Below are 14,488 nucleotides of genomic sequence, written 5' to 3'. Positions count from 1 at the left end.
AGTAGGCTGTAAATGTTGTAATTGTTTCAGTACTGAGGTTGTGATTTTATAGCCCTGTGTTTCTGTATGCTCATACAGGGTGCAAACATTCTGCTGACAGACAGTGGAGATGTAAAGCTGGGTAAGTATCTGCTCTTTTGAGAAATTTGACAGGGCAGGCCAGCCCTGGTCCAGGAGAGACACAGTCCACATATTCTGTAGGTTACCTTTACAACCTCATTTTCTAACCACTTTGAACATTTTATTCACCACGTACACAGGTACTTATTTGACTAAGTATGTAAGAGATGAGTTAAAATGCAAATACCAACACCCTCTAGCTTGTAGGACCAGTTAGATGACACTGACTTAACTGACGCAACGCGCATACTAAATTAATCAAACCTCATCCGTGTTCCATGTCCTAACATGAATGATGAGAAGGACAGCTGTAAGGCCTGCTAGGTGCTGGCTCTCCAGGATCAGGGCTGTTCATTATGGGATAGGGGCTTCCCTGTGGCTTCAGCTGGAAAGATGCTCAGTTGGACAGCAGGTTGCGCCTCCTGACTCTGTTTCTCTGAGTCTGGACTTCTATTTAGAAAAAGATGGCCAGGGTTATCCAGCAAGGCAGTGCATAGCTGTCGGGTATCCTCTGCTTGACACACAGGCCCGACTGCTTCACCTCCTGCTCGTTCGTGAGCTGTAACAGCCCTGAAGTGATGAGTAACAACATCGCAGTGAAGCGTCTGTGGTTTTCTTCGTTATTCCAGAGCGAGGGCATGGAACGTTGGGGGGGAAAAAAAGGAAATGTTTAAGATTGTGTTTCTGTTTGTCAAGTATTTGTGCGAATGAGTGTAATTAAAGCAGGCCCTTATTTGTTGCAGCTGATTTTGGAGTTGCAGCCAAAATAACAGCGACCATTGCCAAGAGAAAGTCCTTCATTGGTACACCTTACTGGTAAATTCCTTTGCAACAGTTTTTAATATTTTTTTCTTCTTAAATTGATCGTTTTATGATCTTAAATTGATTATTACTTTTGGGTTTATTGTCATCTAAAATGAAATGGAGCTCTACGCATTCTGTAAAGTGGACAGTGGTCTGACATGTCTTTCAGCTAAATAATTTGCATGATCTTTGCTGCAGAAGTAGAATGTATGCAACAAGTTGATTGTAGTTGTGCTCAAAATAGGAAATATTCGATGAATATTCAAATATTCAATTACTTTGAAGTTAATCTATATAAAAATAAAAAGACTTCAGTAAAATATTTCTGGTGTTACTTCTCTTTCACCTTATTTCAAAGTTATAAAAGTACAAGTACTTACAGCAAATACAAGTACAAAATACAAATACCTTTAAGGGTAACTTATTTCCACAGGGCCCTATTTTTAACAAGCAGATTTAAATTTATGACGCAAAGCTGTAAGTTAAGTTAAGCTGAAACAAATGTAAGTTACATGGTTAAATAAAGGCCAGGGCCAAGTTACAGTAATTTGTTTAAAAATGTGTAATTTGCTCTCTGAAGTGTCATTTGTTTCATTTGTATGTCCTTTTGACTGGTATCAGAACAGTGTTGCCCAAGTATCAGTCGAGCGAGTGGCAAAGAGACTTGTTGAGGTGCTGTTTTGACTGACCTCTGCCTTGTTCTCGTTTGAAGGATGGCCCCTGAGGTAGCGGCAGTGGAGAAAAACGGGGGCTACAACCAGCTGTGTGACATCTGGGCAGTGGGCATCACGGCCATCGAACTGGCAGAACTGCAGCCCCCCATGTTTGATCTCCACCCCATGAGGTAGCCTGCTGTGTGACAAGTTCCCCCTTGTTCATTTCTGTTGTTCTGTTCTTTTGTCGGTGTCTAATATTACCATATCTTTCTAGCGGTCACAACTGACCTCTTCCTGTTGAAGCTGGTGACATTTTGCGTCAGATGGAATGTGATATCTCTCACGTACATCTTTTGTACATACATATATGACGCCATGTAAAGAACTGTCATCGTCATACTTTGATCCTTTAAAATGAATGTTATAATTTCAAAGTTGAATTCTGTAAACCTGTTGCATTTCCACTTTTTTCATTCCCGAGCCTCTAAAGCTGCATTGTGTTGTGTTACATTTCAGGGCCTTGTTTTTAATGTCAAAGAGCAGCTTTCAGCCACCAAAGCTTAAAGACAAGATTAAGTGGTAAGTGTGTCTTTTCATTTTGCACACAATAGGATTCTGTTAGAACCCTCTGTTGGTTCTACTGGAAGTGTTCAATAGTTTTACTTAGGTGGTTTTCACTACACTAAAAGTTTTTGTTTTTGATCAGTGCAAAACGTGAACAAGCATTTTGTCCTTGGAAGAATACATGTTAGGGTCTCTTTCTGCAAAGGATACTGCTCAAGTTCGGGGTGAACTCTATCAGCTTTGTGGGTCCTGTGTGCTCACAAGCACCGTCAATTATTTTGATCCTATTACTGTTAAATTTGGGTGAATATATTTATAGATTTTCCCCCAAAATTAGTTTGTGTTTGAAAAATCTCTATAGGGTCATACACAGTGCTAAATAACTATTATGCCTTGTCCTCGATTATGTTGTCCGGGACCATGATTCAGTCGATTTATTGTTAAATGACCTATTAAAATGAAATTCTAGTCGTAATTGAAATTTGATCTGAAAATGTGCACAGGAACGCTTGCTAATATTGAGCAAACTGAATGGGAGATGTATACAGTATTTCCTGTGTTTTAGAAATGAATACTTTTGTCATTTGAAAACCAGCCCAACAAGGAACAGAGACAAACTCCGGTATCTGTACTTAATTTAACTTCTGGTTTCAAAGGCAGACTTGAAAACTTCACCATGAAGCTTGTAAACATGTAATGATAAGTCATGAAAGAAAAAATGTAATTTGGTGCTCCATGTTCATGAATGTTGAAGATGCTGTAAATAATGTCATTACCAGAGGCACAGCCCCTTGGCAACAGTATGAAGGGAAGTACTTTGTTAATTTGAAAATATTTTTACAAATAGGAATTACAAATAGAGAAATATCAGAAATTGACAGAGCAGATTAATTAATAAGTTAGTTAAATAATCATAACTCCCAACTAGCAAAGATTTTGCCAAGAATATACCTGAGAGGAGGGTATAATTAGAGGCACATGAGTTCTTTGTTCTCTGGCACAGCTTTGGTGAAAAGATTAATAATTCAAGCACACAGGGTTAACTACTTATTAACAATGCCAACACACACACTACACTACATACAACGTAAACAAACATCACACAAGTTACACTTTGTACGAACGTTCAAGTAAGGTGTCCCAGAGGCCTAATGTCCTAACCACCCAGAAAAACCCCAGACTGTTACCAAGCATTCAAACGCTTATATAATGCCTACAAAGGCCAGAAGAAGAGAAATCTGCCTTCTAAACTAAACTGAATGCGACCTACAGTTAAACCTCTCTACACTTGCTATCAAATGTATGGGAACCTATCTCCCTGTTCTAAAAATGCATCCACTAGCCAGGAGAGGCAGTTTTAACCAAGGGATTCTTTACACCGGATGTCAAAGTTCCTACAACAACAGAATAGCAAGCTCTCTTCACAAAGTTCAAACACTTATCTCCAATCTGGTTTTCCTGAATAATCTAGACAAAGATCTCTCATCTTCTGTCCTCCTGTTTGTTCGATTGCTTTGACCACTGTATCTCAAACCCCTACATCTCGGCAAACATCTCCTTTCTTTGAAGCCCCTGGAAATGTTGACACTACCCAGGTGTTACTCATCCTATCTAGATTCTTAAAGACACTACATAACTATATTATTGTTACATTAGCAGGACATGGTGAACACATGGTGAGAAGGCAAGGTCTGCCTCTTGTGTACTTGGCCATGGCTTGGAGTCTTGTCACAGGACACTGTTGTGTCTTGGAAGTGTGGGATTGAGTAGAGCAGTGGTTCTCAAACTTTTTGGACCAAGTACCACCCCTAATCCAACCAAAGCATCCAAGTACCACCTACAAGTCATCATCTCATAGGAACCCCAGAAAGTCTCAATGATCAACATCAGCGCATGTGCACACACACTCACACATACATATAATAAATATTATAATAATAAACTTTGTTTGATATATTAAAATGTGGCTTCTCAAAGTGTTTTACAGAAAAAAACAACAACAACAAATAAAAATAAAAAAGCACCATTTCAGTGAGAGGGGTGAGCCTGCTTAGTCGAGCAAAGCAGATGTGAATTAATTTTTTGAGCCTTGATATAATTCACAACAGTCTTAACAGATTTTAAATCGTCAGGCATTTTCTTGACGGCAAAGGTCTCGCGATGGATGTTGCAATGAAACCATTAATTTCTGGAGCAACCTTTCTAATTCGTGCAACTACACCGCTGTGTCGGCTTGTCATTGCTCTAGCACCATCTGTACAAACTCCGACACATTTTATCCAGTCGATGCCATTCTCTTCGATAAATTCATTCAGAAGCTAAAATACGTGCTCTCCTGTAGTTCCTGTTAGTAGCGGCTTACAGAACAAAAAGTCCTCACGGGACGTACCCTCAAACTCGTATCTAACGTAAACGAGCAAATTGGCCAAATCGACTACAGACTCATCTAATTGCAGTGAAAAACATCTGCTCATCTTAACGCGCTCTGTCAGCGTACTTTTGATATAATCCTTCATTTCAATAATTCTATGAATGACTGTGTCTTTCAGGGGGGGCAGCAGGTCGAGCTGTTCAGCAGCCTTTTCTCCACACATAATAGTGTGGGGCTTACCTGCTTTAGCAATCCGCAAGCTTGCATTTTTCCACGTTTCCGTTTTTATTTCAGTTTTTATTTTAAGTATTTATTTCATGCGCATGGGAGAGAAACACAGAGACGCTCGGTGTATTTTTCTCAAATTAACTTAGAATAGTTCTTAAATATTTTTCTGTTATTTTTCACGCTTTCCTGTGCTCACAAGATTACCAGTGTCCGTAGCACGCATTTCTATGCATTCCTGTGTTTACAACGTTGGCATTGTTCCAAAATCACGCACATTCTCCTTTCTCCCTATTTGCTGGAGATACAGTAGCTTTTTTTAAATTCAATTGGTCACTTGCATCCATAGCACGCATTCCTATAGAGTGGTGTAGAATTACAGAGTATCTCTTGTGTCCACTGAAGTATTAGTGCGCACTGTATCGTAGTATGTAGGCTGCGTATTCGACACGTATAAAAATACAAAATATGAAAACCCGTCCCGATTTTTTCAGCGCACACAACACAGTTCCAGGGTCATTTGGCGTACCACCTGGCGGCACGCCACGTACCACTGCAGGTACGCGTACCACAGTTTGAGAACCACTGGAGTAGAGGATGTTTGGTTTGGAAATCTGGTAGCAGCAAACATTGTTTCTCCCCGGCACCTATGAGACTGTGTGACCCAAGTTTTCTTTTTTTCAGGTCAACAGCTTTCCATAGCTTTGTAAAAGTCTCGCTGACAAAAAATCCAAAGAAGAGGCCTACAGCAGAAAAGTTGCTCTCGGTAATAAATCACAAATTCCACTTTTCAGTCAGAGGGATTACATTTTATTAGCTTTTGCAAGTTACTGTAATTATCGGTATTGATGAATTACACTGATCCAGCATTAGGACAATGGATGATCTTCTGGTGTCATTAACACTCGCACCACTGCCTAAGGCAATCTGATTTAATTTAATGATCAAGAGCCTTTTAATTATTAACTTGTTGAGTAATGCCTGTAGTTCTGCTATTAATATGGAGTGTTAAAATTAGCCTTTACCTTTCAAACGGCACATTAGATGACTTGGAGAAACTGATCGAGCTTAAAATATGACATCCATAAACTACTTTCTCTCATGGCTGAAAGCCTACTATATTATCACTTTGCTTTTCAATCAGGACCTGCTGTTTAATGTCACTTTGATATTCTACCATCTACCATGAAAGAGGAGTGTTTAAAATAATAAACATGTTTTAAATAAACATGGGCAAATAAGAACATTTTATTCGTAATACACAGAATGCACAATTTGTTTATATATTCAAAATGTAGAAAATTAAGTCCAATAAGGCAAATATCCTCAAATAGTGCAAGTCTTTGTATCTTTGTTACGTCTGTGAATTAGCATCGATGCAAAACTTTTCATTGTTAAAGAACTGTCCTTAAGTAAAGTCAGTAAGAGTGCCAATAATATACAGGGCTTGATGTTATGTCCATTTTGTTTTTCCTTCATTCTTGCAGCATAGCTTTGTAGCTCAGAGTGGCCTGACCAAGAGCCTCGCTGCTGAGCTCTTAGACAAAATGAACAACCCAGACCACCATTCCCACTACCCAGGGGGAGATCTGGATGACGATGATATTGAGGTACGAGAAAGCTCTTCACTTTTTGATATTGGATCTAGCATGTGTGTGAGCTTGTCACCAGTAGAATACTTTTTCCCTATATTTCTATATTAACATTGGTGTCTTCCATCGGTTCAGCTCCATCATGCAGTCTTCCTTTTGGAATGGTTTTTGGGCTTCTGATTTTCTATTCTGGGAAATGGCAAATTCAGTTTTTCAGTTATACGTATTTCTTTTTGTCCCTGTTTTGTCCTATGCCTAGCCATTTTTCACTTCTTTACCTGTTAACAATTAAACATTGAACATATATAATGATTCCATGAGTTAGAAGCAGCAAATTTAAAACAGTTGTTTAGTGATTATTAACTTGAAGATATGTATTTGCCATTTGTCTCATTGTCTTAATTTTACAACTTAAAAATACATTTAAAATGCTACAGTTCATATATTTCAAAATCATAAATTTGAAAGCTTTGGGTTTCTGGTATCAGGTTTTCATTTTATTTCTGTGTTGAAGCATTTAGGAATAAATATAGCAATATATAGAAATATAAAGTCATTTTTAGGTAAGTGCCGGTAACATTTTCAAAGGTTTGTAAAGTTCAGGGTTATTTCTGCACAACCACATGCTATTTTAAATGACACTTTTTTCCAGCACAAGTTAAATACATTGAAAGATTGTGCTTTGATTGTGGACTTGAGGTCCAATTACAGTGTTATATTTTAAAAGGTTGTCTCAGCAGCTAACTGTTAAAATAATTCAACAGTCGACAGGCCTTGGTTTTAAGTCGATGCTTTTAATAAACTGTTACTGTGACACCAACAGACTCAAAAGCAAATAGAAAATGTTTTCCATTGTTTGGATTCTTCTAATAATGATTTGGAGTTTTTATTTAAAAAAAAACAATTGTACGTTCATTTTAAAAAGTGGATTTTGTGGTTGACAACTTTATTAACACTACTCCAACAATAGTTAGTTGGCTCAAAACAGTTTGTAAGAAATTCCGCAAAACTGTGTTTCTTAAAGTGCCCGGTTCTGTCTTGAGGCTGCTGCCTTTGTTCTATCCAGAGGATACTGTCTCCTGCAGTATCGTGTCACACTTTATCGGGCTTCTCCCTCCTCTGTTCCTTAGCTGTCCGTTGTGATGGCCAAGCCTAGCTAGAAAGCGAGATGTTATTCTTGGTCTCCCCAGCTCTTTATTCCATGTCAGCATGCCTTTGGGTGACCGCACTGTCCCTGAAAATCCCTTTGTCCATTGTGGACCTCCCTGACTGTGTTACTTGCCGTGGCTGGTGTCTGTGTGCGAGCCCCGACTCATGTTGGCAGCGGCAGACAAGGCTGTGAAGGGAGTATTGTGTAGCACTCTGCTCTCCCCTGGTAGGGACGGCAAGAAAACACGGTTAGATTTGCGTTTTTTTATTTGTATGCAAACAGCATGTTGATGTGAAATAATCACTGAAATGTGACTGAAAAGAAACCCCCTCCTGCTTTTCCTGGTACTTTTAACCATTCTTGATATTGCAAGTAGAAATAAACTCCACCCTCATGACTGTTGCTAATTTTGGGTGTGTATATGTACCTTGTTGTAATTGGGGTCTCTTCTGTTTTCTTTGTTTTGTGTCGAAACATACACCATAACCTTGCGGAAAAGGATTAAAAATTTTGCTATAAGGGTGACAGAGTGCACAAGTGTACATGTTCAGTGCTTAAACGATTTTCCAGATTTTGTGACCTGCTGTGTTACACATTGTTCCAGCTTATCTGATTCTTACGCTGGTCATTTTATAGGAACTGTTTCATAAATATTATTCATAATTATTTAAACTTTGTATATTCATGGGTCATTGCATCACTTGATGTGATGAGGAAGATGCATTTTGAGGTTTTGGTTTGAGCTTTGTACTATGTAATAAGAAAGCCCTTGAGTAAATGTGAGTCTTGTACTCTATTGTTTGTAATAAAGTGAAATGGATTGGGCAGCAGATTTTATCTGCTTTATAATATGGTCATTTCCTTTTAGCTACTGCAAGGTAAAAATGTTCAGAATCATTATTTGAGATGATGTTAGGATGCTTTGACCTCTTTTGTCCAGGGAATTTCTTTAAAACTTAATTTCCTCTTGAGGTCATTACAATACAGCAAATAAAACATAAATATTGTTCTTTAATTTCCTACCCTGAGGATAGCCAGGGATTTTTCTTAGGGCCCCACTTAATTTGACAATAGTAACATCAAAGAGTTAGGTAGTCTCTTTGAGTGACCCCAACACAGCTTAGTAGATGTTGTTAAGACTGTCTACTGTTTTGTCACATGGCCCATTTCCACAAAATGAATCTGGTACAAATCCTGTTCTTTGGAACATACTGGTGTTTATGTCCCTGCTCAGAGAAGTTTGGCTGATTCCTTTCCGTTTTGTTCCCAGTGGTATACAATGTGTTGCACATTAACAGATTTCTGTTTTCTCCGTCTGCAGCCCCTGTCAGCTGTTCGCCACACCATTCGCTCTACAAACAAGAACTGCCGAGCAGAGAGGACACGCTCGGAAATTAACTGTAAGTGTGCAGGCTTCCATACGGGTGCCTCTGCTGACAGGAAAGTCTTAATGATGAGACTGTGGTTTGCAGCAGTTAGTCTGATGTCTTGGTCTCAGGATCTGCCCTTTGCTGCCTAATGAGAACATACACTACACTAAACAAGAACAAGTCCAAAGGTTTTCAGATTTTAGGTTGGTTTGCTGCACTCCATAATTACAGATTTGTGATATGTTGGAATGTATCCATCTGTATACCGTATACCAGATACGTAGAGATCAGACAGCTCCATCATGGCCCACTTCCAAAGCAGATCATTCCACTAATCCTGCAGGACTGGCTGTGTTCCAGTACCCAGCGTGGCTGGGTTGTTAAAAATAGACATGATCCAGTGGGTAGTGGATGAAGGGTCCTGCAGTTTCAGACCAGTGTAGATGCCATTCTGCTCCGTATTCTACAGTCTCTATTCTTACAGTCTCTCAGGTTGTAATTTAATGACTTAATTTTACCGTTAGGTATATTGAATTTTAAGAGACTCAAGGGGAAAAAAGAAAACTGCTCGAAAGTAGAAAAATGAGCTGAAGTCATTGACTAGTTTTAGCAGTGCTATTTCTGGCAGTCCTTTTATCTACTGCGTATGAAGTATCAAAGCAGGCCCTGTGGCTCAAGGAAGTCTGAGGCAGGTCATTAGAGCTTGATCTCATTCTTGAAGATCCAGCACAACAGCTTCGTCAACTTTTAAAAGTTCACAGAAAGTTTATCTCTGCATTAAAGCTGCCCTAGAATTGACTGAAGCATGTTTTCTAATTGTTGGTTTGTTTCTCTCATTTTTGTGTACATTTTGGTTTAATCACTTGTAGGCTTGAGGCAAATTGAAGACTTCGGTTTTATGAACGGTTTTTATGAACCGAACAGCGTTCGGTTTTAGAATGCTGAATTTAATGTGTAATAATGTTTTTAATGTTGCTTTATTAGCCCTATACAATTTCTTGCATTAGGAATTCGTCTTTTCACATACCCCAGCTTGCTCTCCATGAGACACAGACTCACAGACAGGGATAGAAGCTTGGATCAGAGCACAGGGTCTGCCATTGTACAGCGCCCCTGGAGCAGTTGGAGTTAAGGGCCTTGCTCAGGGGCCCAACAGAGTAGGATTCCTCTGCCGGGTGCGGGATTTGAACCGGCAACCTTCCAGTCACAGGCGCAGATCCTTAGCCACAGAGCCACCGCTCCGCCACCGCCTTATAATTTTATAAAAAATACTATTACCATGGAATTTATTTTACTCTCTAATTCTCAGGAAGTATTGAACTATAAAATCAGTAGAAAGCATGGCGATTTAACATTTTGTTCAGAGGCTTTTGTGAGCTGTGCAGTAGGCTGCCACACTATTGAAAAGTTGTCAAGTATGCGACCTTGGTAGTTAGTAGGTAACGGTATTGTGACAGACGTCCTTAAAGACAGAAAAGTTCTGCTAGGACAAGTTTGTGGATTCTGCTAGGACTCATTTGTGTTATGACAGATCTACTGTATCTGTTAGAACACTGGTGTGAAAAATTGCCTTCTGGCTCCTTCCTTTTTTTCCCTGTATAATAGACTGAATGAAAGTGATTGAGAGTTATTGCTTTTCACTACGTATTCTAGTATGTTTTCTGGTGTACAGTGACTGATATGCCACGTTTAGATTCCAAAATGGACACTAAGCCTTTGGAAATAAGCTATCTCTGTTCACTTGAGAAAAATGTTTTTTAAGAAAACAATGTGTGTTTGTGTAAATGTAACTGCTGTCCTAATTGCCCAGAGTTTAACCAGGAATGTCAGAACAACAAGGGTCAAGCTGTGCTTTAAATATGAGACTTTACTGGTTGTGCCAGTTAGAAACTCCCTTTTTAACGGCCTTTTTGATTTTTTTAACATATTGGGTTATGTCAACTTTTTGCAGTACTTTTTTTCAACCTCAATATATTCGAGGGCTTGTCTTAAACATAAGAACATAAAAATAACAGTCAAGAGGAGGCCATTTTGCCTGGCTAACTTGCTGTTGCTGTCAGCTAATTGATTGCAGGATCTTATCCAGCTGTGTCTGGAAAGAATGTACTATTTCACCGTTGAAAAGCAGGCTGGATTCCGACAAACCTGAGGAAATGCCTCGTTTCCAAATTTAAAGGTGCTTCTCCTAGTTTCTCCTTGTATCCATGGCTTCATGTTTCCACATTTGATTCTGAAGAAGTACACTGGGCTGACTTTGTTCTTGGGGATTCTGCGTACTTAATTCACCTAGTCTTTTCTGTTCACTGAAAAGATTCAGTTCTTTTAGCCTGTCAGTGTAGAATATTCCATGTAGCCTGGGAGTGTATCAGGTCTCTCTTCTCTGAACTAATGACAGAACCGCAATATCATAATTCTGAGTATAAGTGCATTGTTCAATTTTTAGAATAACATTTTTAGAATAAACATGGCTAAAGTTCCAAGATTTCGTGTTCTGCTACTGTAGTATTTGCTAATTCACCTATTCTGGTATTATCTGTGCATGTGACTAATTTACGAACTGTATCAAAATCCAAACTATTGATGTAAATTAGAAAGAACAGTCATCCTAATACAGATCCCTGTGGTACTCCATTAGTTACATCACTCCAGTTTGAGCATTCACCCTTTGCTTGTACACTTTTTTTCAATGAAGTAACTAGATCTCAATATCATTATGTGCATTCCCCAAAACTCTTAAGCAAGACCTGTGGTTCATAAATCCTCAAGGATCCTGTTGCCTTACAGATTATCATCTAATTTAATATGACATTTCCTTCACACATAATGGAAGTACAACTAATTGTTCTGCAGTTACTTGATTCTGTTTTGTACCCTTTTTATAGATGAATGCTAGATCAATTCTTCGGTCAGAAGGGGGGGAGTTTTGTTGGTCTATGCACAACATCTGTTGCCCCAGTAAATTTGTACAAGGAGAGGCAAGAAACCCCTATGGCAAAAACAGCTACTTAATCTTAATGCATTCCAATTAACATGTTTTACTGCGTCATTTTCTGATGCTTAACCTACTTAAACATTTCCATGAGAAAGTGACCATTCAATACAAAATCAGCCTTTAGATTGTCAAACTGCTACCTTTGTCACCACAGGCTATTTCTCAAGAAATAGGAGTGCATAAAATATTGTAGAAAAATATGTATATAGCTTTCACTACAAAAATCAACAATTACATTGTGGTCTTTAGTTTTCGCAGCTTTTCTAAAGCAACTGTAGCTTTTGGCCTGAAGAGTAAATAAAAGTCTGTCGCGATTCATGTGGTGTTTTGCGGCCATCTAGTGTTTAGAGTATGCTATGACATAAGCTCTAGTATTCGGATGAGAACGAGTTCTTACTGTACTTTCACTTTCTGCTTTTATCAGTTGACAAGGTGCAGTTTGAACCTCCTCTGCGGAAAGAAACGGAAGCTCACACAGAACTGGTAATGTAGAGGTTTTTTTAAAGCTGCTCTGAAGTTTAGTCATGTACTATAAGTTGTTTGCGCCTCTTTCTCTTCCTCTTAGATCGCACAAGCTAATATGGTATCTGTAAAAGAACAAGTGGGATTTACAAGGAAGGTTCTAATGTTTCTTCCTAATATCTGTCACACTGCTATCTGACTTTTGCAGGACTTGACGAAAGAGAACGACTTTCCATCACCATGGAGTCCTTTTTCAGAGGGAGGAATCAGTAGCAAGTATGTTCTGTTAGCAAGAATCCGTCCATATTCTGCTCATGAGACCACCACTCCCCCCCCCCCACACACACACACACACACCCCTCCATTGCAAATTCTGGAGCCTTGAAGGCTCATCAGCTGTGATGTTTGAGATTTCATCACTGCTATGGACAAGGAGCAACTGGCAAAGCCTGCCAGTTTGTCATCCATTTTATTTTGCATCCTATTTCATCATCTCTGGTATCTTCAGCCTTCAGAGTAGCAAATAATCTAAATTATTCTCCGGAGATGAGAAATTGTTTAGCTGCAGCTCTCTAACAGGGATCTCCAACCCTGCTCCTGTAGAGCCCCAATCAGGAGGTTTCACAGGTCATTACAAAATCGCCTTTTCCTAAGGACTAGGAACAGTTATTAACGACCAATTAAGCAGGTGATATGTCAGTTAATTTGGAGTAAAAATATGAACACCCTTTAGTCCTCAAGGAAGGATCAGAAAAAAATGTCTTGCTTAATTTTTCAATAACAAGTGTTGCTAATCTTCAGAAACAGATGGCCTAGATCATTGTTCACCAAAACCAGGACTGTAGACTTCCACTCTATAGTCTAAACATTTCCAGTTGGATTCTCTGCATCTTAAGATGACCATAACTGGGGTTCCCCAAAGCACAGTGCTCAATTAGCTGAGTGCCTCTTGGATTGATTCAGCTAAACTATCTGCAGCTTCAGCCATGTTAGGTTCACTGCTCCTGCAGTGTCGGCAGTGACCGTTACACCATTCCTCCATCTGATGTTATCTGCTGTTTAAGCACAGTTGGACTTGCAGCATGAAAAATAGCGGGTGGTTCTCACAAGTCCACGACTAGGAGGACAGTGACTCCACACCGGTGGTAGAGGGTATAAAAAAGAAGTAAATCAATAACTTATTGTAATGTTTTGGTTACTGAGTTTGTGGCGTGTTGTGGCCTGAGGTTCCCTGTATTAGCCTGTGATTTCATGCATAAACAGCTGATGAGAGTTATGAAGTCTACACACCCTGTGGGTGGAAGCTTCATGCAGAAGGGGTTATATGTGAACTGCGAAAGGGTAGATGTGAGCAGAATTGTGTATGAGTGTATTAGTACTCACTTAATCGTGAGAAAGCAACTTGATAGTTCAAAATGGCTGCTATGCGTTTAACATTTCTGGAGTGACCTTTCTCAACCTGCGGCTGTCGATTGCTGTTGTTGTTTTTTCTTGGTGACCGAGTCCATGGGCATGTCCACTTCCCCCTGTTTACAGTTCGGAATGCTGGATGTCATCACGTCAGAGCTCGGAAAGCGGTGTCCCTGTACTTTCACAGTCTTTCCCTCTTCTTTCTCCCCCTCCCCAAGGAGCCTTCTCAAAAGCGTTGAGGAGGAGTTGTTTCAACGGTAACACTGTGGTTTTTCCTGTGATTCCCATTCACCTCATTCCCACTAATGGTTCTGTGGTGGTCGTGGTCCCAGTGCTTGTGGAGTAACATGTGATGTGCCTGTTATAGTGCAGCTTCATATCCCTCCCATACGACTGGCTCAATTAATGGAAACAGCTGCTGTATCTTGAATACTCCTGTGTTCAAGATTGCATTATCGCCATGAAGTCAAAAGTAATAAGAAGGGGAAAAGCCAAATACTTGTGCTGCTTCTAATTTAGTTGTCTGATAAGAACTTTAACCTGTGTTGCTCAAAAAGGCATTTTAGTGTCTTTAGTTTTTCTGTCGCAAGCCATCAAGAAATTGGTCACTCCATAGATAGTTGATTAAGTGAAAATATTACTTTTTCATGTTTGGATTGAAGTTCCTAATTATCATTCTGAAAATGTTAGTGTTTAAGAGGTATGAAAAGTAGCTTGAGTTCTTGTATTGTCAGCTCTGTGTTCAGATTCGCATTAATGTTTTTGAATATTC

General features: G+C 39.3%; 1 protein-coding gene across 3 annotated transcripts in view; it reads left to right on the top strand.

Moving 5' to 3' along the window:
• map4k5 (mitogen-activated protein kinase kinase kinase kinase 5) overlaps positions 1 to 14,488 on the top strand; it is a 62,637-nt gene that overhangs the window by 27,264 nt on the left and 20,885 nt on the right. For 2 of the 3 annotated variants that reach the window (XM_088648271.1, XM_088648272.1), the window contains exons 7-16: positions 79 to 121; positions 864 to 936; positions 1,637 to 1,768; positions 2,097 to 2,159; positions 5,425 to 5,506; positions 6,228 to 6,350; positions 8,804 to 8,882; positions 12,269 to 12,327; positions 12,515 to 12,582; positions 13,935 to 13,973. In XM_088648271.1, coding sequence (XP_088504397.1) covers positions 79 to 121; positions 864 to 936; positions 1,637 to 1,768; positions 2,097 to 2,159; positions 5,425 to 5,506; positions 6,228 to 6,350; positions 8,804 to 8,882; positions 12,269 to 12,327; positions 12,515 to 12,582; positions 13,935 to 13,973 — 761 coding nt within the window. The remainder of the gene's footprint in view (positions 1 to 78; positions 122 to 863; positions 937 to 1,636; positions 1,769 to 2,096; positions 2,160 to 5,424; positions 5,507 to 6,227; positions 6,351 to 8,803; positions 8,883 to 12,268; positions 12,328 to 12,514; positions 12,583 to 13,934; positions 13,974 to 14,488) is intronic. The other variant, XM_088648273.1, reaches the window with a different exon arrangement.

This window comes from Lepisosteus platostomus, chromosome 10, assembly GCF_059453375.1.
Source record: "Lepisosteus platostomus isolate fLepPlt1 chromosome 10, fLepPlt1.hap1, whole genome shotgun sequence".
Taxonomy (NCBI): Eukaryota; Metazoa; Chordata; class Actinopteri; order Semionotiformes; family Lepisosteidae; genus Lepisosteus; species Lepisosteus platostomus.
This window is presented reverse-complemented; position numbering and strand designations above follow the sequence as displayed.